Source organism: Punica granatum, chromosome 3 (assembly GCF_007655135.1).
Source record: "Punica granatum isolate Tunisia-2019 chromosome 3, ASM765513v2, whole genome shotgun sequence".
Lineage (NCBI taxonomy): Eukaryota > Viridiplantae > Streptophyta > Magnoliopsida > Myrtales > Lythraceae > Punica > Punica granatum.
Genome location: NC_045129.1, coordinates 9,526,539 through 9,549,429, shown reverse-complemented (window position 1 = coordinate 9,549,429; position 22,891 = coordinate 9,526,539). Strand labels below are relative to the sequence as shown.

The 22,891-nt window shown below is 37.9% G+C and overlaps 1 protein-coding gene and 1 long non-coding RNA gene across 2 annotated transcripts; one reads left to right on the top strand and one right to left on the bottom strand.

Moving 5' to 3' along the window:
• Positions 1-11,096: 11,096 nt before the first annotated feature.
• LOC116198856 (probable protein phosphatase 2C 63) lies at positions 11,097-14,136 on the bottom strand. The gene is made up of 4 exons (XM_031529109.1): positions 13,542-14,136; positions 12,307-12,689; positions 11,606-11,842; positions 11,097-11,505 (listed from the first exon to the last, which is right to left on the bottom strand). The coding sequence occupies exons 1-4, from the start codon at positions 13,798-13,800 to the stop codon at positions 11,251-11,253; spliced, it is 1,134 nt and encodes a 377-aa protein (XP_031384969.1). The 5' UTR covers positions 13,801-14,136; the 3' UTR covers positions 11,097-11,250.
• Positions 14,137-16,530: 2,394 nt separating this feature from the next.
• On the top strand, positions 16,531-17,706 carry LOC116201537. Its single transcript, XR_004155892.1, has 3 exons — positions 16,531-16,749; positions 16,827-16,918; positions 17,178-17,706. It is a non-coding gene; the product is annotated as an uncharacterized LOC116201537 (long non-coding RNA).
• The last annotated feature ends 5,185 nt before the right edge of the window (positions 17,707-22,891 follow it).

Below are 22,891 nucleotides of genomic sequence, written 5' to 3'. Positions count from 1 at the left end.
GTTGATAGATTATTTCTCGTGAATATTTTATATTTTCAGAAAAAATTTGAACGTCATCTACTCACTAATTGACAAGGATTTTTATGTTTATAGGAAATTTTAAAATTTTTATACAGGATAACGTTTACCATATGAGTTTTGTTATATATAAAATGATTGATTGATTATTTTTTGAGAATATGTTGTAATTACAAAAAAAAATGAACACGAGAGAATTTTTTATTTTTATAGAATTTTTAAAATTTTATTCTAGATGATGTATATTTTTTTATTACAATAGGAGGCTCGCGGCCAAATATAAGAAAATTGACAGGAAAAATAAATAGAGGAGCACATGTAGTTCTAGTGATTAGAATTGAACCTAAAACCTTTAGGTTACCAAGCGAAAGTGTTAGCCGCTGTAGTATACCTTTGTGTCAAATGATGTATACTATATAAGCAATGTAATATAAAAGATAAACTAACGGCTTCTTGATTATATCTTATAAATGAGACACATAAATTACACTAATTAATTTATTGTGCATGTTTTAAGGAGCTGAGAATTCACCTAAAAGCTATAATTTACTGATTGAATTCTTTAGTTTTTACATATTTTATTTTATATTGATTCGCATTCCGGACTTTCAAGTTTTCAACCAAAAACTCCAAGAAGACCTCTTCCCAAAAAATAAAAAGTTCACAAGAAATAAAAAAACAAGTTCATCATATAGCTTTCTGTCAAGATTTTGTAATACGGGGCAAAGAGTTAGAGATTTGGAGGGGGAGATTTGAGTAGACAATCAAGTGGATATAATTTGCACGACAGTGTATTCTTTCGACTCTTAGACTATGTTTGGTTCGCCGGAATAGAATTAATACAAAATAGAATGGATATGGATTATAATTGACAGAGAATATAATATAAATTCTGATGAAATTTATTTTATTTGGTTGGATGGTATAGAAAAATGGTGAAAATTGAAAATACAATGCAAACAAGATAAAAAGACATAAATACCCCTTTTAAAATATTATATTAAATAGAATTTAAAAAAAAACGCATTGTTCATCTTCTTCACGAACAGTACATGGCTCCCCCATGCACCGCAAGGGGGTTCGCGAACCCAGCCAGGGGTCGCGAGGTCAAGTTGACCTCATGGGTGGCAGCTTTCCCTATCTCCACCTTGCCTCTGCGGCTATGTCGTCTTCAGGTGTCAAAGCCTCGCGGAGGAGGGAGCAAATGCAGAGCGGCAACAACAGTCACCCTGACGAGAGTTGCGCTTTCGGATGGGAGACCTTGCGAAGGTGGCAGACTTATCGTTGTCGATGACGAAAGCTACGATGGCCCTGCCATGAGGACTTTGAGACTGGACCGTGTGGAGGACCTCCTAGGTGGCCCTTGAGTGACCCCAGATCCAACCTCTTGAGTGGCTCAAGGTCAGATCTGTGGCTCGTGAGACTGTAGCAAGCTACGGTAAAGTGAATACTGTTGGGAATTGGTGTATGCCCTAGAGGCAATCTATAATCAGTTTTGTAATATGATATCTATTTCATTATAAAACGAGGCATATCTGTTATTGTGTAGATTGCGCTAAATATGATTTTACACAATAATGTCCTTGGAATAGTAGGTTCAATAGGCATCAAGTGTGACTTGATTGTGAGATCCTATAATTACTGAACATTATTCCTAAATGTCCATAGTCAAAGTATTATCGTTAATTAGGACAACGGTAATACGGTTAGACTAGTGTGAGTGTTGATTGATGACCAAATCTCATAGGTCATGGATATGGAGATATCAAATCACACCACATGTATACATTAAGAGTAATGTGTATTGGACTGACCCGCCATGAGATTGCTACATGGGTTGTTACGTGACTGTCATTAGCATATCTCAAAGTAACTATAGTGTAATGGTCCTTTGACTTGAGGTCACCATGGATTCCTACGTGTAATGTCGTATATTTTGATACTGTCAAACGCCACCGTAACTGGTTGGTTATAAAGATAGTTATTGGGTATGCCACAAAGCATGGAAAAGAATGTGAGTGACCAAGATAGGATTTGTCCCTCCTACGAAACGGGAGCGATATCTCACGGCCACTTGGTGGTTAAGTCTAAAAGTGTATGCATACCCAAATGAGTCGATATAATGATATCGAGCTCATTTGCTCTGATAGACTTACCCGGTAAATCAAGAAAGAGAGATATTAAGCCATACAAGGATGTCATCGACCATGCCTTGGGCTCAATAGAGATATAGAGGACAATGGATTATATTACACGGTAATATAGGTCACGAGGTTCGTCGAGAAATTGACTTTCCGATTACTTGAGTAACAGTGATGCATTGCTAGATGCCGCTCACTGTTTGTAATATTAAAATAGAGATTTCGATATTACTATCAACGTAATTGGGAACCTACAGGGTCACACACTACGACTAACTTGACGAGATATTTTGAAACAACAAAATTGTCTAATAAAGATTAGATGATTTATGGTGCGACCGATTAATCGGATATTTAATGAGATTAAATTTGCCGATTAATTAGACCCGATTTATTAGATTTAATGGTGTGCTAAGTGGTTATTTTTATGGAACCACTTGGAGCCAATTATAGAAAGAAACATGGGCCAATTGTATGATAACACTTAGCTATACACATGGACTAATTAAATGATGTCACCTAGACTTACACATGTCACTTGGAGCCTTGATTCTCCTTAATCCCACATCGGTGGGGCTTTGAATTTGTCTTCCCCATATTGCTTATAAAAGGGGCAGCATGCATGTTTAGATATAAGAGATATATATACATATATATGGGTGTACGTGTATAAGTGTAAGGAAATTCAAGTTGAATTGTTCAATTTGAATTAATCCTACTAGTCTAATAAATTTCGGGTGTCGCATCGGGGTGTTTCTTTCGAGTGTTGGTCGCTAGCACCGCCGATCTCGAAAACTCGTCGACAAAGTCGGTGTGGATACCAGTAGAGGCGTCACGCGTGGGACGCTCGGTCGACAACTTTAAATATTCCAGGTACGCTTTTATTTACTCTTACTCTTCTAGTAGGTCTTGGAATTAGTTTCACGGGTAAGAAATTTTGAATTTCTGTTCCTTTTTACGCTTCCGTTAGCCCCGTGGAACTAGCAATTGGTATCAGAGCCTAGCTAGTTAGAATCTGAGTAGATAATAGCATAAAATATGATTTTATGCTTGGTACTGGTATGATTATGTTTGATATTTGCGGTGCATGACTGTTAGACATGGACTATGTCCTAGTTGTGTTAGTATAATAGTTATGCGTTTGGACTATTATGTAATTGTTACATAATAGTGTATGGTGAGATCGATTAAATGTTAATCAAATCCCTCAAAATATTAAGTCCATATCCTTCCACCGTGTAACGCTCGTCAAGACCAAGATCGATGAGTGTGTAGACCTTGCCTTCGCAGGATGCCCTTATCTATCCTAGTAAGACGTTGTGTTTACCAGTGGGTCGGACTTAACTGAGCAAGCCTAATAGGATTAGGAGTTCAGAGGCATGTAGTTGGGCATCGATCTATAAGATAGATTTGAATAAGGAATTATTCACTCAACTAATCAAGAGTTGCATGTGATGCAATTGGGAAAGTGAGTTCCCTACCTAAATAGCCAGTTCTGGGTGAATCAGCCCTCGCTGACTCAGAGCTTGGTGAGATATGGATCTTGAGCTACTATGAGAATGATATTCTCTGAATCAATGTTGAGGGTCATTGATTTGATATAAATAGTGGGAGCAATATTTATAAAGTCCTCATTAAATATTGATGTGTCATAATACTTATTTTGTATATTTCTATGGTAGTTACCATGGCAGGGAGCACTTCTAGTACTTTCTGTTTGCGATCCGTCCTTGATAAGGACAAACTGTCAGGGAATAATTTCCTTGGTTGGTATCGAAACTTGAGAATTGTTCTCACCCAAGAAAAGAAACTATATGTCTTAGAGCAACCTCTTCTTGCGCCACCACCTGACGATGCCCCCCAAGCTGAGAAAGATGCTTATAGTAAGCATCATGATGATGCCGTAAACGTCGGATGTCTCATGTTAGTCACCATGGACTCGGAGCTTCAGAAGCAACATGAGAACATGAAGGCGTACGATATGATCGTGCATCTCAGGTAGCTCTATCAAGAGCAGGCCCGACATGAGAGATTCGAGATCTCTAAAGCACTTTTTCAGGCAAGGTTGACTGAGGGTAGCCCGGTGGGTCTTCATGTACTCAAGATGATTGGGTACGTCGAGACTCTGGGAAGACTGGGATTTCCTCTGGGTCAAGAGTTGGCCACAGATTTAGTCCTACAGTCGCTGCCCAGCAGTTATAGTCAGTTCATCATGAGCTATAATATGAATGACTACAATAAACCATTGCCTGAACTGTTTAACATGTTGAGAACAGCTGAGCATGATATCAGTAAGGGGACGTCTGTTCTAATGGTCCAGGGGACCAAAAGAAAGGGCAAGGGCAAGAGTAAAGGCCAGAGGGCTAAAGGTGCATCCAAGTATGACTTGGGTGCGTTGAAGCCTAAAGCCAAGGTGGCAAAGAATGATTACTGCTTCCATTGTGGCAACACTGGACATTGGAAGCGGAATTGTAAGGTATACCTAGAGGAGTTGAAGAAGAAGAAGGGAAGTGAGACTTCTACTTCAGGTATCCATGTTATAGAGATCAATGTATCTACTACTTCTACATCTTGGGTATTAGATACCGGGTGTGGTGCTCATATTTGTGGAAATATGCAGGACCTAAAGAACAGTAGATCGTTAGCAAAGGGCGAGGTGGACCTACGAGTTGGAAATGGAGCAAGAGTTGCTACATTAACTGTAGGGACTTATCACTTAGTTTTGCCTACTGGGCTAGTATTAGATCTTAACGACTGTTATTATGTACCTGCTATTAGTAGAAACATAATATCTGTTTCTTATTTGGACAAGAAGGGATTTTGTTTCACTATCAAGAACAAGTGTTGTTCTATGTACATGAATGATGTATATTATGGCAGTGCACATTTAAGTAATGGTCTGTATGTTCTTGATCTAGATACGCCTATTTATAATGTGGAAACCAAACGGCTCAAATCTAATGATTCGAACCCGACTTACCTCTGGCATTGTCGTTTAGGCCATATTAGCGAGAATCGCATCTCTAGACTCCATAAGGATGGATTACTGGACTCGTTTGATTTAGAATCGATCGAGACATGCGAACCTTGCTTAATGGGGAAAATGACTAAGGCCCCTTTTACCGGAAAAGGTGAGCGAGCTAGTGATCATCTGGCTCTCATACATACTGATGTATGTGGACCAGTGAACAAGCTTGCTAGAGGTGGGTATCTCTACTTCATTACATTTACTGATGATTTCAGTAGATTTGGATATGTGTATTTGATGAAACACAAATCTGAATCCTTTGAAAAGTTCAAAGAATTTAAGAATGAAGTGGAGAATCAGTTGGGTAAGAGCATTAAAGTTCTTCGATCAGATCGAGGAGGTGAATATTTGAGCTATGAGTTTGCTGACTATCTTAAACAGTGTGGGATTTTATCTCAACTGACTCCACCTGGAACACCACAGTGGAATGGTGTAGCTGAGAGGAGGAATCGAACTTTATTAGATATGGTTCGATCTTTGATGAGTCATGCAAACTTACCTGACTCCTTCTGGGGATATGCTCTACAGACAGCTGCTCTCATATTAAACAATGCTCCGTCGAAATCAGTTGAAAGGACACCATATGAGATGTGGTATGGGAAGCGTCCCAAGATGTCTTTTCTAAAAATATGGGGTTGCGAAGCTTATGTGAAGAGATTGTCTTCGGATAAGCTTGGCCCTAAATCGGACAAATGTTACTTTGTGGGGTATCCTAAGGAAACTCGAGGATACTATTTCTATAATCCCATCGAGGGCAAAGTGTTTGTCGCTCGAACTGCGGTATTCCTTGAGAAAGAGTTTCTCTTCAAAGGAACTAGTGGGAGGAAATTAGAACTTGGGGAAGTTCTACCACAAAATGACATTGACCAATCGACGGGCGATGTTGCAGAACAAGTACCACAAGTTGTTGTGGCACAATCTTCTACACAGGTGACACGGGAGCCTCGTTGGTCTAGTAGGATACGTCATGAGCCCGAGAGATATGGATTTCTCGTGACTCAAGACAATGACGTATTGCTCATAGATAATGATGAGCCTACAACCTATGCGGAAGCCGTAATAGGCCCTGACTCTGAGAAATGGCTGGAGGCCATGAGATCTGAGATGGAGTCCATGTACACTAACCAAGTATGGACTTTGGTTGATCCACCTGAATGGGCAAAACCCATTGGGTGTAAGTGGGTCTTCAAGAAGAAGACTGATATGGACGGTAATGTGATTACCTTTAAGGGCCGACTTGTGGCAAAAGGTTTCAAACAAGTTCATGGTGTTAACTATGACGAAACTTTTTCCCCGGTGGCTATGCTTAAATCCATAAGGATCTTGCTTGCAATTGCAGCTTATTATGATTATGAGATCTGGCAAATGGATGTCAAAACTGCTTTCCTGAACGGGAAGCTCCTCGAGGATGTGTATATGACACAACCTGAGGGTTTTGTCGATCCACATAGTGCCGGAAAGGTTTGTAAGCTACAACGGTCTATTTATGGGCTGAAGCAAGCTTCCAGGAGCTGGAATCTTCGTTTTGATGATGCAATCAAAGAGTTTGGTTTCATTAAGAATGAAGATGAACCCTGTGTTTACAAGAAGGTTAGTGGGAGCGTAGTGATCTTCTTGGTGTTGTATGTAGACGACATACTTCTGATCGGAAATGACATTCCTTCCTTACAGTCTGTGAAGACTTGGTTGGGAAGGTGTTTCTCTATGAAGGACTTAGGCGAAGCTACCTATGTGCTAGGTATCAAGATCTATAGAGATAGATCCAGGAGACTGCTTGGCCTAAGTCAGAGTGCATACATAGATAAAGTGCTTCGGCGTTTTAGCATGCATGATTCTAAGAAAGGGTCGCTGCCTATGTTACATGGCATAAGCCTTTCGAAGGCTCAGAGTCCTTCTACTCGAGAGGAGAGGGATCGCATGAATAGGATTCCATATGCGTCAGCTATTGGATCCATCATGTATGCTATGTTATGCACTCGATCAGATGTCTCGTATGCTTTGAGTATGACGAGTCGATACCAATCAGATCCAGGTGAAAGACACTGGATTGCAGTAAAGAACATCCTTAAGTACTTACGAAGGACTAAGGAGATGTTTTTGGTATATGGAGGCGAAGAAGAGCTCGTTGTAAGAGGTTACACCGATGCTAGCTTCCAGACCGATAAGGACGACAGTAGATCGCAGTCAGGGTATGTGTTCTGCCTGAATGGAGGTGCTGTGAGTTGGAAGAGTTCCAAACAGGAGACAGTAGCCGATTCTACCACAGAGGCCGAGTATATTGCTGCCTCTAACGCTGCAAAAGAGGCCGTTTGGATCAAGAAGTTCGTGACAGAACTTGTTGTGGTTCCTAGCATCGCAGACCCAGTGGATCTCTATTGTGACAACAATGGAGCCATTGCGCAAGCTAAGGAACCCAGGTCTCACCAGCGATCCAAACATATACTCAGGCGCTTCCATCTCATTCGCGAGATCATCGACAGAGGAGATGTGAAGATATGCAGAATACCAACAGATGAGAATCTCGCAGATCCACTTACGAAGCCTCTTGTGCAGCGCAAGCACGAGGCTCACACTAGATCTATTGGCATAAGACATGTGCCAGATTGGCTCTAGTGCAAGTGGGAGATTGTTGGGAATTGGTGTATACCCTAGAGGCAATCTATAATCAGTTTTGTAATATGATATCTATTTCATTATAAAACGAGGCATATCTGTTATTGTGTAGATTGCGCTAAATATGATTTTACACAATAATGTCCTTGGAATAGTAGGTTCAATAGGCATCAAGTGTGACTTGATTGTGAGATCCTATAATTACTGAACATTATTCCTAAATGTCCATAGTCAAAGTATTATCGTTAATTAGGACAACGGTAATACGGTTAGACTAGTGTGAGTGTTGATTGATGACCAAATCTCATAGGTCATGGATATGGAGATATCAAATCACACCACATGTATACATTAAGAGTAATGTGTATTGGACTGACCCGCCATGAGATTGCTACATGGGTTGTTACGTGACTGTCATTAGCATATCTCAAAGTAACTATAGTGTAATGGTCCTTTGACTTGAGGTCACCATGGATTCCTACGTGTAATGTCGTATATTTTGATACTGTCAAACGCCACCGTAACTGGTTGGTTATAAAGATAGTTATTGGGTATGCCACAAAGCATGGAAAAGAATGTGAGTGACCAAGATAGGATTTGTCCCTCCTACGAAACGGGAGCGATATCTCACGGCCACTTGGTGGTTAAGTCTAAAAGTGTATGCATACCCAAATGAGTCGATATAATGATATCGAGCTCATTTGCTCTGATAGACTTACCCGGTAAATCAAGAAAGAGAGATATTAAGCCATACAAGGATGTCATCGACCATGCCTTGGGCTCAATAGAGATATAGAGGACAATGGATTATATTACACGGTAATATAGGTCACGAGGTTCGTCGAGAAATTGACTTTCCGATTACTTGAGTAACAGTGATGCATTGCTAGATGCCGCTCACTGTTTGTAATATTAAAATAGAGATTTCGATATTACTATCAACGTAATTGGGAACCTACAGGGTCACACACTACGACTAACTTGACGAGATATTTTGAAACAACAAAATTGTCTAATAAAGATTAGATGATTTATGGTGCGACCGATTAATCGGATATTTAATGAGATTAAATTTGCCGATTAATTAGACCCGATTTATTAGATTTAATGGTGTGCTAAGTGGTTATTTTTATGGAACCACTTGGAGCCAATTATAGAAAGAAACATGGGCCAATTGTATGATAACACTTAGCTATACACATGGACTAATTAAATGATGTCACCTAGACTTACACATGTCACTTGGAGCCTTGATTCTCCTTAATTCCACATCGGTGGGGCTTTGAATTTGTCTTCCCCATATTGCTTATAAAAGGGGCAGCATGCATGTTTAGATATAAGAGATATATATACATGTATATGGGTGTACGTGTATAAGTGTAAGGAAATTCAAGTTGAATTGTTCAATTTGAATTAATCCTACTAGTCTAATAAATTTCGGGTGTCGCATCGGGGTGTTTCTTTCGAGTGTTGGTCGCTAGCACCGCCGATCTCGAAAACTCGTCGACAAAGTCGGTGTGGATACCAGTAGAGGCGTCACGCGTGGGACGCTCGGTCGACAACTTTAAATATTCCAGGTACGCTTTTATTTACTCTTACTCTTCTAGTAGGTCTTGGAATTAGTTTCACGGGTAAGAAATTTTGAATTTCTGTTCCTTTTTACGCTTCCGTTAGCCCCGTGGAACTAGCAAATACGAGTGCACGTCCCCAGTAGTGACAATGGAGCTTGGGAGGCAACGATGGTTGAATGATGGCAGTGAAGGGGCTAAGCTGAGGACAAGATGGAGATTTGATCTCTATTCCCGATGAGAGTTGCTCTGGAGGATGGTGGAGTGGGTAATGCCCATGCTCCCCTTATGGAGGATGAGAGGGCCCATCTGAAACTGCCATTCCTATTCCGGAAGCAAACAAACACGAGAAATGTTATTCCTCACGAAATAGATCCAAAAGGAATTGGCAATTCCGGTCAACCAAAATACCCTTACAGGATTTGCAATTTAACGAGCTTCAACTTGGGATACGGACCTCATCCCTATAATCAAGGCATTGATACCTAAGGGTACACACCTAATTCACAAGGAGTATAATACGTACATAGAGCAGAAAAAGATGGTCTAATATTGTTTGCTTTTGCTATGTCTCAACAAATGCACCTAAGTGTTTACTAAAAGTACCACCATTTCGATAAAAATCACGAGATATGCAATGCGAATGCCAGTTTCTACATTATCTACATTGCGGGACCCTTATATAATTGGCTAGCAGTGAATGATATGTGACTTCCTATTTGTGGATTTTGAAAGACTAGAGAAGCAGATTCCAATTTTTAGTTCTCTGGAAAACTTTTTTTCGGTCCAAACCCTATGGATTCTTTTAGGTAATGCCTTGCGTACAAGGACTTTGTGACAATAGAGAGAAACACGCAATTGCAAAACAATTAAATGAGAATGAATTGCGATTTTCAATAACAATATGGTAATTACAATTTGAATATTAAAATATAAAATACTCGAAACAAAGTTATAGAGGATGATCTCCTCTGCTTTCCATCGTCAAAGGTAGTTTATGCTCTGAAAACCTTGACTCAAGCTCGCCCAAGTTCAAAGATTTGGAAGAATTGTGACCACGTTGAGATGCTCGAAAGCAAATGTCGTGAGATGGTGACAACCTTCCTGAACAAGGACTGATGGAGTTATGACCGTATCGTTGAGGAATACTCATACCGTCACAGACTTTGAACCTAAATCGTTGAGGGATAAGCCTTGCCGCTACAACTTCAGTTATCTAAATTACTCTACTCCTATGATAAGAGGGAAGATGTTCCCAAGTTAAGCTAAGTTACAATCTATTGATAGTCGTGTGTTGAATTGTTGTGTTGATCCCAGGAGATCAGCTGGTATTTATAGGTCTTCAAACTCCTCTAGTTGTTATGCTAGTTTCTTTGAGTTAGAGATCGTGGGTAAAGTGGTTGAAACAAACTTTTTTGTTGATTAAGGAAAGTATTTGTGTGCTCCCTACTCCAAGTAAATCGTTAGTAACAGTTTGGATCGTGTCTTCTGTGCACATTTTCCACATAATCTTATCTTTGAGGGTCGTGCCTTCGTTTTTACCCATGCGAAATTCTCGCCAAATCGTTCTTCTACCATTCAGAATGATTCGGCCGAATGTGTCATCCGGTCATCTTTCACCCATAGATGGTTCGACCAATCATATCATTCAATCTATCTTTAAAACGCAACGTATTATCTTCCTACGCTGGACGACACGGGGAATTCGAGCCATGGACATATTGGTTATTGCAAACAAGTCTCTGAACTTTATCTATTTACGCTAGTGACCTCGAATGTACCGTCCTATTAGATTCATGTCACGTAGTATCGGTTGGAAAATTAATTTTGCGCTGGCAACAAATCCAAGCTAGAAAAGTGAAAAATTAAAGTTGGAAAACTGCTAGATTGACGAGACAGTTTCCCCTTGTGCGTTAAGTGAGAAAATGTCAACCGGAGCATTCGTGCAGTCGAAATGCCCCCGTAGTTTGGCTCGGGAACCCTTGTTGGAATGGTCAAGGAACATCACGATCACGGTAATATCATCATGGAAATGCCGCCGTGTGCCCTTCTTGATCCTTTTAATGTCTTCGTACCTCATCTCTCTTTTCCTAGCAGCCTCCTGAAGGGCGGCTCTCACCAATCGCTTCGCAATTCCCTGGAATGTTAAATGCCCATGAAATCCGAGTGAATAATGCGGAGGAGAAAGTAGTGCAAGCAAAGCTAATTGTTTCAAGAGATTTATTAGTTGGACTTACAGTTCGAGGATTTTTTTGGACAGTTTCCACGGCTGCTTCATCAGTTAGGTGCTCCCATAGACCGTCCGACGCAAATATTAGGAATAAATCTTCCGGCTCTAGCTCACGGATCAGTATCGAAGGTTCAGCTGTCATTAGTGGTCTTTTCAGAGGAAAAGATGAACCGAACTGCTGCAGAAAAGGGTCTTGATGGAACTCGGCCTTTTTTAGATAGAAGTCCCCTATTGATCGCGAAACCTGCAGACATCAAATGGAAATCACCCGACAAGAGAAGATTAATTACTAAGCCAATAGCTCTGTGCACTGGGAACTAGCAGTTGATTTATGTTTCGGTGTCGAGAGCAGCTACAGGAACAGGAAGGATCCGATCTGAGACTTTGACTGAAAAACAACAATAATCTGATGAATTCTGAAATGTTACTGTAAACTTCTCCCGTAGAGTCACTTAGACAACCAATTAGTCAGTCTCCTTCGTAATTAGTTCACATTTCCAACTTACGAGCATGAAAAATTTTAGGGTATTTTCGGAATTTACGATTTTGTAGTTTGTTCACTGAGATGAAAATGGAGACCAACCAGATTACAAACCGAAGTTTATGGCAAGCCAACCCAAGTTGCCAGTCTTACATTTCAACATTATACTCAGGTAAGGGAAAATCTCAACTAAGCGGAGCAATTGCGGAACAAAATGGATCAGTTACCTGAATAATGCCCTTAATTCGCCATACCCCACGGGTGCAGACAACTATCTGCGAATCATCGGGATGGAGTGCCTCGACCTCCTTCCTAACCTCCTCGAAGCACACATTGTGATCGTTTGATAGCCTCTCTGCCATCACTCTACCATTCGTATGAGGGTGATTCTCAGAAACCCGGCGACCAAGAACCGCCCTTGAGTCACCAAGGTTCGCCACGTACAGCATCCCTTTCGATATTGCTCCAACAAGGCAGCATGAACCGACCGAAGCAAACTGTGGCTTGTGAGGCATTGACTGTCTCACCAGGTGGAGGAACTCCTCCTCCGTGGCTCTGTACGCCTTCCTTATCACATCCGCAGAGAGTCCCCCTTGTTCTAACGTTAATTCTAGGAAACAGAGTCACAGTTTATTCAGTCTTTAAATCAAAATTTTCAATTTGCTCTTAATATTCACTGGTTCTAATAGTGGTTCCTCAGGTGGATCAAGACCGGAAAAAATAGCAGCACATGCGTATCCATTGGGAGAGAGTTCCGACTGTGCTTTATTGTGAGATAGCATCACAAACAATTCATACATGCTGATGCGAAACGGTTCGTCAGGTTTTAGTTAATCTTATCACCCGGCAACCAATTTTATTCCCATAGTTAATTACGTTCTTCATCCGAAAACTATATGAGATGGTCATCTTGAACACATTACATGACACATTATTCACTTTTTATCTCTATTGTCATCCACCCTGAAATTCGAATTAGGCATGTACATTTTGGTAATACCATATCAATGTGTCCTCCAATTTATAATGGGACAACTCGTGCACGAAACTTAGGTCATCTTTGGTGCAATGATCTAAAATATGGAATCAAAGTGCCACTCCAATAGCGATTCTATTGAAATGATATCGACATTCCTTTTTCATTCTTTTGCTCCATAAAAAATTGTTGGATTCATCACTGTTCAAGTTCCCCTGACTTCAGATGCCCAAAGTTGAGTAAATTGAACAACATTACTATTCAGTAGCTAGACAGTTGAATTATGTAAAAAGTAAGGGCCGGAAATGCTAAGACTACGAATTAAAGTTTTCGTAAACATTCAATAAATAGTATATCGGTGATCTATGTAAGGCATAAGGAAAAAATTTGAGGGCAGTCCATATATATTACTGAATAAATGTACAATAACAATCAAGAACTATAGTTAGAGATCAACATAGAGGGATCATCAGGGAGTAAACTTACTGTGGAGGAAGGAGAAGAGAGAGTGGGTGATGAAGCGGGAGGCCTCCGGTCCGCCATGGCCGTCGTAGACTCCGACATAGGTGGCAGAAGGGGTGGTCAAGACCTGGCCTTGGTCCTCCAGTGCTGAGTTCGCCTGAACCACCGCCATGGAGAAATCCCCGAAAGAGTGCGGCTTCAGCCCCTTGTGCCACATCAGATCATCCCCCTCGTCTTCACCTCCAAAACACTTCTCTAGAGGCCTATAACACATCTCCAACATCCTTTGGCCCCGACTAGACCCCGAGGCCCCTTCAACTAACTAACTAACCTTTCTGTACCGGAATGAAAGTTGTATCCAGAAAGCTTTCTTAAGGACAGTTATCTCTTCACCTCCCTCATGCTCAAGACCCCGTGAAAGTGCACGAAATGGGAAAGAGGACGGACTGCAATGAATGAACCGGTCAGGAATCAGAACAGGCACGAAGGTGATTGCGGGTTGCTTCAACAGAAATATATGTTCTACCAAACACTTGTTTCCTTGACGGGTTTTGGAGGAAATCAAATGGGTTTGTTTGGAACAATTTCTTAGTCTAGACGGTCGTGGAATAAATAAGACATAGACGTGGGAATTGCGTGTCCGACGGGGGAGGAATACAGATTCCAGAAAAAGGGGTGGGGAAAGTTAATGTGAAATTGAATTTGAATGAATTTTATAGCGACGAATTGACTTTTCTATCCTCCTTTCGTATTATTTTATTCTTTTCCGGATACAAGATAACTCCACAAATTTAATATAATAAAATAAAATTTTAATAGTTAATAAACGAATACGGATAATTTTATTATAAAAATTAAAATTTAAAATTCTTAATTACCAGACAAAATCGTATATTGTCACACTACACCATCTTCTTCGTATTATTTGTTGTGTGTTGTATATTATGAAAGGAGGTTTGGTGAGGGAGATTAGTGGAAGCTTTTGGTATTAAGTAAACGTTGGGAAGAAAATTAAGATGGGAATGTGGGCGTTGACGTGGACATGGACGAAGAAACTTTACCACTGTGCCGTTGTGGACATGGAAATTGGAATCTTTATATTTTTTTCCTTGACAATTGATCAGGTCTGATGTGTATCCACGATGGAGTATGATCGTATAACATTTATTTTCGATGTATACCATGATATTCAAAAGTCTAATGGATCCCAATTAATTCGATTTACTCTTCTTCTCTCAATTGCCTATTTCTTGGACGATCCCTCTAGTACCACCACAACAATAAAAGATTGATCTCAGTGTTGATTTATGATTCAGACGAGTCAAACAAATCATTCAAAGTTACATGTACGAAGTCCAGCGATGCTAACTCACTATGATAAATTCTAATTTAAGGATAGAAAATGTCCCCAAAATATAAGAACTGGTGAGATGGAGGTTTGACTTATCGATTTTGGAAGATAATTGTTATGTGCGACAAGTTACATGTGCTTGGAGCGAAACGAGGCACGGTAGAAAACAAGGAAGGAAGTGTGTTTTTGAGAACAGGGACACGAAAGAGAATATAAAATTATTCTAAGAATATTTGTATGGTTCCACTTTTGTCCTCAATGTGCCCAACGAGTCATACGAAAGCAACATCGTGACTAATTTGTAGTCTTCGAAATTAAAAAAATTCTACTGAGGTCGTAAAGAGTGTCAAAAATGGCAAGTCAGATGTACATTAGTCTAATCTAGATTCGTTATTTGTATTCTAAAAGTAATTAAATTCTCATAAAATACTTTCTATAATGGTAGTTTCCTAATTTAATTATGCCCCTTTTCTTTCGTTACAGGGAGGCCAGGGTTTTTTTTTGGGTTACAGGGTCCATGCGTTTAATACAACAAAAATAAAAATCTTAATGGTTAATAAATGGACACCCGTAGTTCTACTATATATCGAATTTTGAATATCTTAATTATCAGGTGATTGCGTGTGTCAGTACATTACATCCATCTTTGATACGTCCAAACTTTTAGTAAATATCTTTTTTGGTGGGGGTACAAATACCCTCAATATACTGACTGTGTTGGGGGTATGAATTGGTTGTGATCACAAGGTGTTTTTACTTTTTAGTGTATATTAAACGCTTGCAATGTAAAATCCGTCCATTGAAATCTTAGTATATGCCGTTAAGTCACATCCCAATCCCCTGCAAAGTTTGATAAACTGAGCTAGAAACCACGCTTCTCAATTCTATATGATATCAGATGCAAACAAGGTAAATTCTTTCATTCTTTTATACATATATACATATATATATATATATATATATTTTTTTTTTTCCTGTTTGATAAGGACAGTTAGAAATGCTTGTAATTAGAGAAATACTGGAGGCCCTTGCTGGCTGTCTATATATGCTTAAGTGTGCCATATATGCTACTTATCTTGTATCGAAATTTTTTGAAATTCTACACGCTTCAAACTATTTCACTAGGAGACTGAAATGAGTCAATATGTGGCGCCAGCTTCCTTTTTGTGATCACGATTCGTGTTCGGTCCCTTACAATTGCTTTCTGATGCAGCGTGTACATGCAATGGGGACTGTTACCCAAAATCTTCTAGACCTCTCAAGGGCGATTACACTTTACAGCTATACTCAAGATGAGGATTACTCTTTTAAGTTGGAACTCCTCATGTGCATCCGATGCCTCCTTTTTTCATTAGTCGAGTTCTTTGCCAAAAGATCTGGTCAGAGGAGTGATAATAGTTGAAACAATAATTCCTATTTCCAAACTATTTTTATGTTGTTCAAGAAGAGTAAATTCTGTGAACCATTGGGGTGCTGCTCAGTGATAATGTGCAATATTTGGAGATAATGAAGAAGTTGGTGCTATTCGTGGAGAAAAATCTGGAGGAAGAGGTACTTTCCATAAAGTAGAATGCGGGAGCATCGCCTTTCCTTCTTTGAAGTCGAAATTTAAATATCTGGAATTATATGCTCTGGTGGTCTGCTTTTTCATTCAGGATACCATTCAGTTGAGCTTTTTCACCCAACCAAACTGTCCAGTGATAGGAAATGGAGCTTACAAGTCCTCAATCTTAACACCAAGGGATGTTCTGTCCCCATTTCTTAATTTCGAATGATGCTTCTGTCTTTCTGTCATCATCCTCTAACAGAGGGCATCTTTGTGTCCGAAAAAGGAAGCCATATATTTGGACCCACCAGCGAAAGACAATTAAGCTCCCAAAGGTACTAGCGATAATGTACTATGATGTTTTCTTGAATCAATAAATCGTGTGCTTGCTAACAGGCAGAGATCTATGCAGAACTTTCCACAAGGGTCTGTGCTGGTTGGAGCGATCTCATATGGAGAACTATCATCCGTGCCAACTCTGTGGCAGAACGTTTAGAAGAGGAGGTACATGCAGCTGTAACATGAATGAATATATTCTCCTCCTGATATATTTTGAATTCTGGTGAAGAACTCGTCCCATATTATCGTTTTGCTGTGAGAACGAGAGGCTAAAAATTGAAAAGGTTCTTCTAAGAACTGAAGAAGTGGGTTGATGTGAAGTCTTCCAGATATGGTAACCTCTTGGTCATACAAGAGAGGCGATCGGGAAGGCCTGGAACAGCTCTCAAGGCGCATCTCCTAATACAACTATTCTTTTTCGCAGGAAATCATATTCTAGAGAACAACGCCGCAATACTACGATGAGTACTTTAAAGCTTTATCTTTTTCATCTCGATTAATGTCTCGTTTTAGGCATTGAAACAACATGATCCGAGAAGATGCTGTTCCAACCAAGAAGAAGCTCTATGAACTAAAGCACTCTTTGCTCGAAGAGATTGGGTGGGGACACCTGGTATCATAGGAGCGGACACGAATGCACGTTCGGTTCCTGCCAAGCTTGCCATTGTTTTAGGATAAAGTCCTTGAGGATGATTCGCTTCAAGTAATAAAATGTCCATTCATCTCTCTCTCTCTCTCTCGAAACCTAATATGGTATCAGAGTCTAGGGATCACGCTCCATCACCTTTTCTTCTTGTTGGCTGAGTGATTCGGCCAAATCACTACATCGATCATGTCAAGGCTCTGATACCATCTAAAGACAATACTTATGCAAGGAATTGTTTATATTCACTCTTATTGAATCAATGTACAAGGCTGATGGTTATATAAGAGAGCAACAGAGAAAAAGGAAAGAATGTCAGAGAGAAAATCAAGGAAGATCTTATACATATTGATACATAGATGCCTAATTTGGGAGATATGCAAATATTCTAGAATTCTCGATCCTTAACAGTTTTCCTCCAACGGATAATTATATATATATATATATATATATATATATATGTAATTTTAAAATTGTTACCACTAGAGAACAAATTTACGTAATTATTGTTGATAATATTTTATTGGAAAAACAAGCGAATATATTTTTCACCCAAAAAAAGGATCATCAAATATATGTATATGATAATTTGAGCTTTAGGTGCATACATATTAATTACACATCCTCAAACAGATGGGCTTATCGTATTTATATATTTCCTCGCTCTTATGCCCCGAACAAGATCCATCAAATTTTAGTGGATTGTACTCATTGATTTTCAAGTTTTATGAAATTCATTTCAGTTAATCTTGCCTGGCGAGCCATTAAACTTTAGTAAATTAATTCAGCGTAAAATTAATATATGCATATATTCCTTCAATTAGAATTCAAGCAACTCGGAATAATTTGGACTTGTTCTGCTATATCTCATAATATTCTCAGCTCGCGAAGATCGTGTGATGACCAGACCGGACAATAAATCTTGAGCCGGTCCATGGAAATAATTCAATTTTTTTAAAAAATATAATATATATATATATATATATATATAAAGATTCACAATTGAGCATATATAAACGTAAGTTCCAAAATAAAGCTTTATATATTTCCTCGATCAAGATGTTTTGGATAATATATAAAACCATGGATATATAAATATGTATGATATTTTTTTATATATAGTTGTAAGCCGTTGGTCTTTATCATAGACCAAAAGCAGAAGGCGGGAGGAAAAGGAAGAAAGGTCGTCTTCATCAACCGTCACGATTTGTATATAAACAGTAGATTAATTAATAAATAATTATCCTAAGCTTTCGGGGTTCCAATCATTTCAATTGTTTGAATGACCGTTGAGCTAATACCTATTAAGCTGAGCAGAAAAAAAAAAACTAATGCGTGTTAAAATATCACATTATTAATATTGAGAAAGGAAATGTATTGTCGTCGCATAAAATCTCGCTTAATAAAAAAAATTCAAATTTGATTTTTACTAATGAAATTACTTAAATCTCTTTATTTAAATTACTATTTATTTAAATTATGTTCACAGCCCTTCTTTATTACAATATTCCAACTTGTGAAATATAATATATTTATATTGTTTATACATACATATCCATTGGTTGCTCAATTTAATTGTGTCATCACTTTTGCTTTTTTGACATGCTTAATGCCCCTCTTAGAAAGAAGGTGGCCCGTGGTCGTCAATAGGTTGGCACTGTATAAACGCACCGATTGAGCTCTTTCTTTTCTTTCGGTTGGATGTAATGCCAAGACCATTTGCGTAATCAATTAACTATATATATATATATATATATTTTTTTTTTCTGAACCGATCCAATGCTGGGACTGTTTGTGCTGCCAGCAGAACCTAAGCCAGGTCAATGAGGTCATATTTGCACTTCTATTTTCATCCTATGTATATGGTGATGAGACATATGTCAACCTAGAATAATATGAAACCGAATCTTGACCAATATTTTGTAGCCATAAGGAGAAAAAAAAAGAATCTTGACCAATATTTAAATTCTTGGATTTGTCATGCAAGAAATGGGATTATCTCCAGCACCTTGATTATTAAAAGAGAGCTTATAAACCGTCAAAAAGTAAATAAAATTATATATAATGTCGAAGAAAGTATCTTACAAAAATATACTATCCTTTTGAGGGCCGAGTTATAAAATCTTGAGAGTTGGTAATATTTGAAGGGTCCACATGCAAAGAAGTTTCTTGAGTCTCAGACACATGTGGAATTATTAATAAATTTGACTTGAAAAGGATCAAATATATAAATATAAATATATATGTATATATTTATATATATTTATATACACATTAAGGTGATGGTCGTACTACGCACGGTCATTAATGATATTATTGGGAAAAATTTTTATTGTGACATTTAAACTAATATAGGATAGTTAATGGGGAAAAATTATGTGAGATCAATCATTTTTAAATTAATAGGATAATTAATGTTTTGTGGCCGGTGAAATTAAATTGAAGCAATTAATGAAGCTAGTAATCATTCTCCTTAAATAATGTCAGAGTTCAAATGTGCTTGGTAAGCAGCAAAAAACAACACATTTTGTAATTTATGGAAAATAATTTGAAATTTATAAATTACTTAACTTTCAACTAAGTAAATCTGACAAAATCAATTAGTTTATTATTTTTCAAGTAAAATATCTAGAAAAAAATGTAAGTATGGGTAGTATAGAATCTGTATATACCTATACTACCCTAAATCCTAGAAGACTATGTCATAATAGATTCGAACATCTACCTCGGAAGGGTAGAATGGGGTACGTAGTACGCGAGAGAATCACCCGCCTGATTGAGTATGCTACCAATCAATTTTACAATGAAATTCATGAAAATTAATTTGTTGTAAAACTTGTTGAAAAATAAACATGCATATTAATATTATTTACTTCATCGTTAAGTAAACGTATTTATTAATATATTATTATGTACTTCAAATATGATTCATGATATTTAGTACTTTTTCCACTAAAAATAAGTTTTCAAACTAACAGTATATTATTTTTATTTACATTTATATAAGGACAGAATATTACTTATATTAAAAAACAGATATTAATATTTCTAATTTGATTTTCAGTCGGTTCTTTGATTTTCAATTTTCTAAATTTCACCATCTCTTAAAAAAATTTCTTTTATATTACTTTATCATCTACAAAAATTTAGTTTGATGTACGATTAACTAATTGGCGAGCAGCTACAGACTGAAAAAAGGCTATATCATCATTGATTATGCAAAATTTTAACTATATATTATTTAATTTGCACATGTATTTTATGATAATGATTATAAGTCAATGTATTTTTTTGTCAATGTAACATGAATAAAAATAAATTAAATAAAAAATTATTGTTTAAAAACTTTAGACTCATGGCTGAATTAATCTAGTGTGTATACATATATATATATATATATATATTGTATAAGTTTGAAACTCCTTCAGTGTTTTTCCATGCATACTCTCCCAAAATGCCATTTAGAATTTAGAATTTATGTATTTATGTCGCTTTAGGTTTTTTTTTTTTAAATTGTTCACGTCAAAAAACGCCAATTAGCCTCCAAGCGACAAATAGATGCTTAGAAAACTAAGTGTATCATAGCGTTGTCCCAAGATATTGTGGAGCGACGTGACACCAATCTGTACCACCAATTCATAGCGTAGTACCATGGCCTCGAGAGTCCACGGGACTGAACAGTGATTAGGTTTCTCCTAGATGAATTGGATGATTGATCAGACGAATCTCACAGCTTGGGAATTTAGCCTTTGTGAGTTCCCCACTATTCTTCGTGCTTCTGTGATTCGGAACTAAAATAGAAGCCGCCAAGGGGCCAGGAGAGCCCTCACACGTGCGCGTTTTCCATAATGTATGAACAAAATCTTATAAATTGAAAATTAAATTTCTGAGATTTGAAAAAATCTTTTAAAAAAATCCAATTTGTGTTTCTGAGGTTATTCTTGAATTTTGGATGCCATTGAGTGAAGCTGACTTCAGTGATGTTGCCTGCTAATTTTTTTCGCGATGAAGGTTGTTGAGATAACCAAGGGGAGCAAGGTCTAGTATGAACTTGACAAGAAGACTGGTCTCATTGAGGTAAGATCGATTAACCGTTTTACGAACTAGTCACGCACCATTTCCCCATGCCAGCAAGAAATTGCATGCAAACCTATAATCTATATTGTCTGAAATGTTTATGCTCCACGGATTTGTGGACCCCGTCCATGATCGTGAGGCTATTTCATCAGTATCGAAAATATCTGTTAGACAGATTGGCTATGTTATTTAACTGTCGCGACGGTTAAAAGATCGAGCTTCATCAATTAAGATGCTTGGAAATTAGCCGCGCGTAAGAGCAAAATAAAACAAAGAGAAATATTTCAAAGACCGGAAAGGAGAGTGCTCGTTTTATTGTGAACCGACCTTTCATAAAACTACGCTAGGGTATCCCGTTCATTAATTCTCCAGGGATATAGCACCAGCAATTGAAACTCAACAATGTTACCGAGAACTTTTGGAGCTAGCTTTACAATCTCCCAAACCGAAAGAATTAAACCTAGGCATCAATATTTCTTCCTAAACTTCTTTTACGAAGATCTATAATCAGGGAAGAAAGAACATACGAGAAGTACCAAAATCGGGAAGGTGCCCAAGTCCAACAAAGTATTACATCCTTTAATCGTTGTTAGTGGCAGCTTGACATTTCTTGACATGCTTCAAGTAATCGTATGGCGTTAAACCCCCAGTCCCTCCGCATGATTTGAGGGTGTCATACAGACCAAAAGCGGGCCTCTCTGGATCCTTTCTTGTTCTTTATTTTTGGGATAGAGTATGAATAAAATCATTACTAAATAACAGGGAGAAGAATTAGAAAAGCAAATCGACTGAAAAGAAAACTACAACTGCAATAACGATAAATAATAGAATGATAAACATACCTTGAATAGAATCCACAAAAAATTCTGAATGGCTAGCTGCAAGTGAGGATTATAATAAAAGGAAGTATAAGGAATTGCGGATGAAAAATTGATTGAAATAAAACATCAAACAATAAATGTAAAAAGAACTCCGAAGTAGTATCGTAATCTCATTTCATCATACATGATCATCATCACAACATAATCCCTTTCTTTGTATTATCATCATTTCACATCTTACATGACCATCATCACAACATCATCCTTTTCTTAGTATTATCATCATAATAATAAATTATCAAAGGTAAGTAGTGAAAGAATAGAAATCTTGGAAATGTACTCACTGCGTCCGAAAGAGGCGAAGAGATATCGTTCTATCCTTTGGTTTCGTTGATAGATAAGAGGATGAATGAACGAAGCCTTCCCTCACTGTATATGAGCATGCAGTCTTCTGTATGAGCACTTTTTCACCAAAGAAAAAAACTAAAATAACTGTCAACTAAAAAAAACTGATATAATTGTTGAGCGATTGTGTTCTAAAAATTTGGTTTTGGTTAAATAAATATTAATTTAGAAAAAAAATCAAAAAAGGAATAT

What these genes read in the sequence shown, in the direction of transcription:
- LOC116198856 (XM_031529109.1), bottom strand. Translation starts at nt 13,800, where the DNA reads ATGTTGGAGATGTGTTATAGGCCTCTAGAGAAGTGTTTTGGAGGTGAA. An exon ending in TCTCTTCTCCTTCCTCCACA is followed by an intron (nt 12,690 to 13,541) that starts GTAAGTTTACTC and finishes TCTGTTTCCTAG; the next exon opens with AATTAACGTTAGAACAAGGG. An exon ending in GAATTAAGGGCATTATTCAG is followed by an intron (nt 11,843 to 12,306) that starts GTAACTGATCCA and finishes TGATGTCTGCAG; the next exon opens with GTTTCGCGATCAATAGGGGA.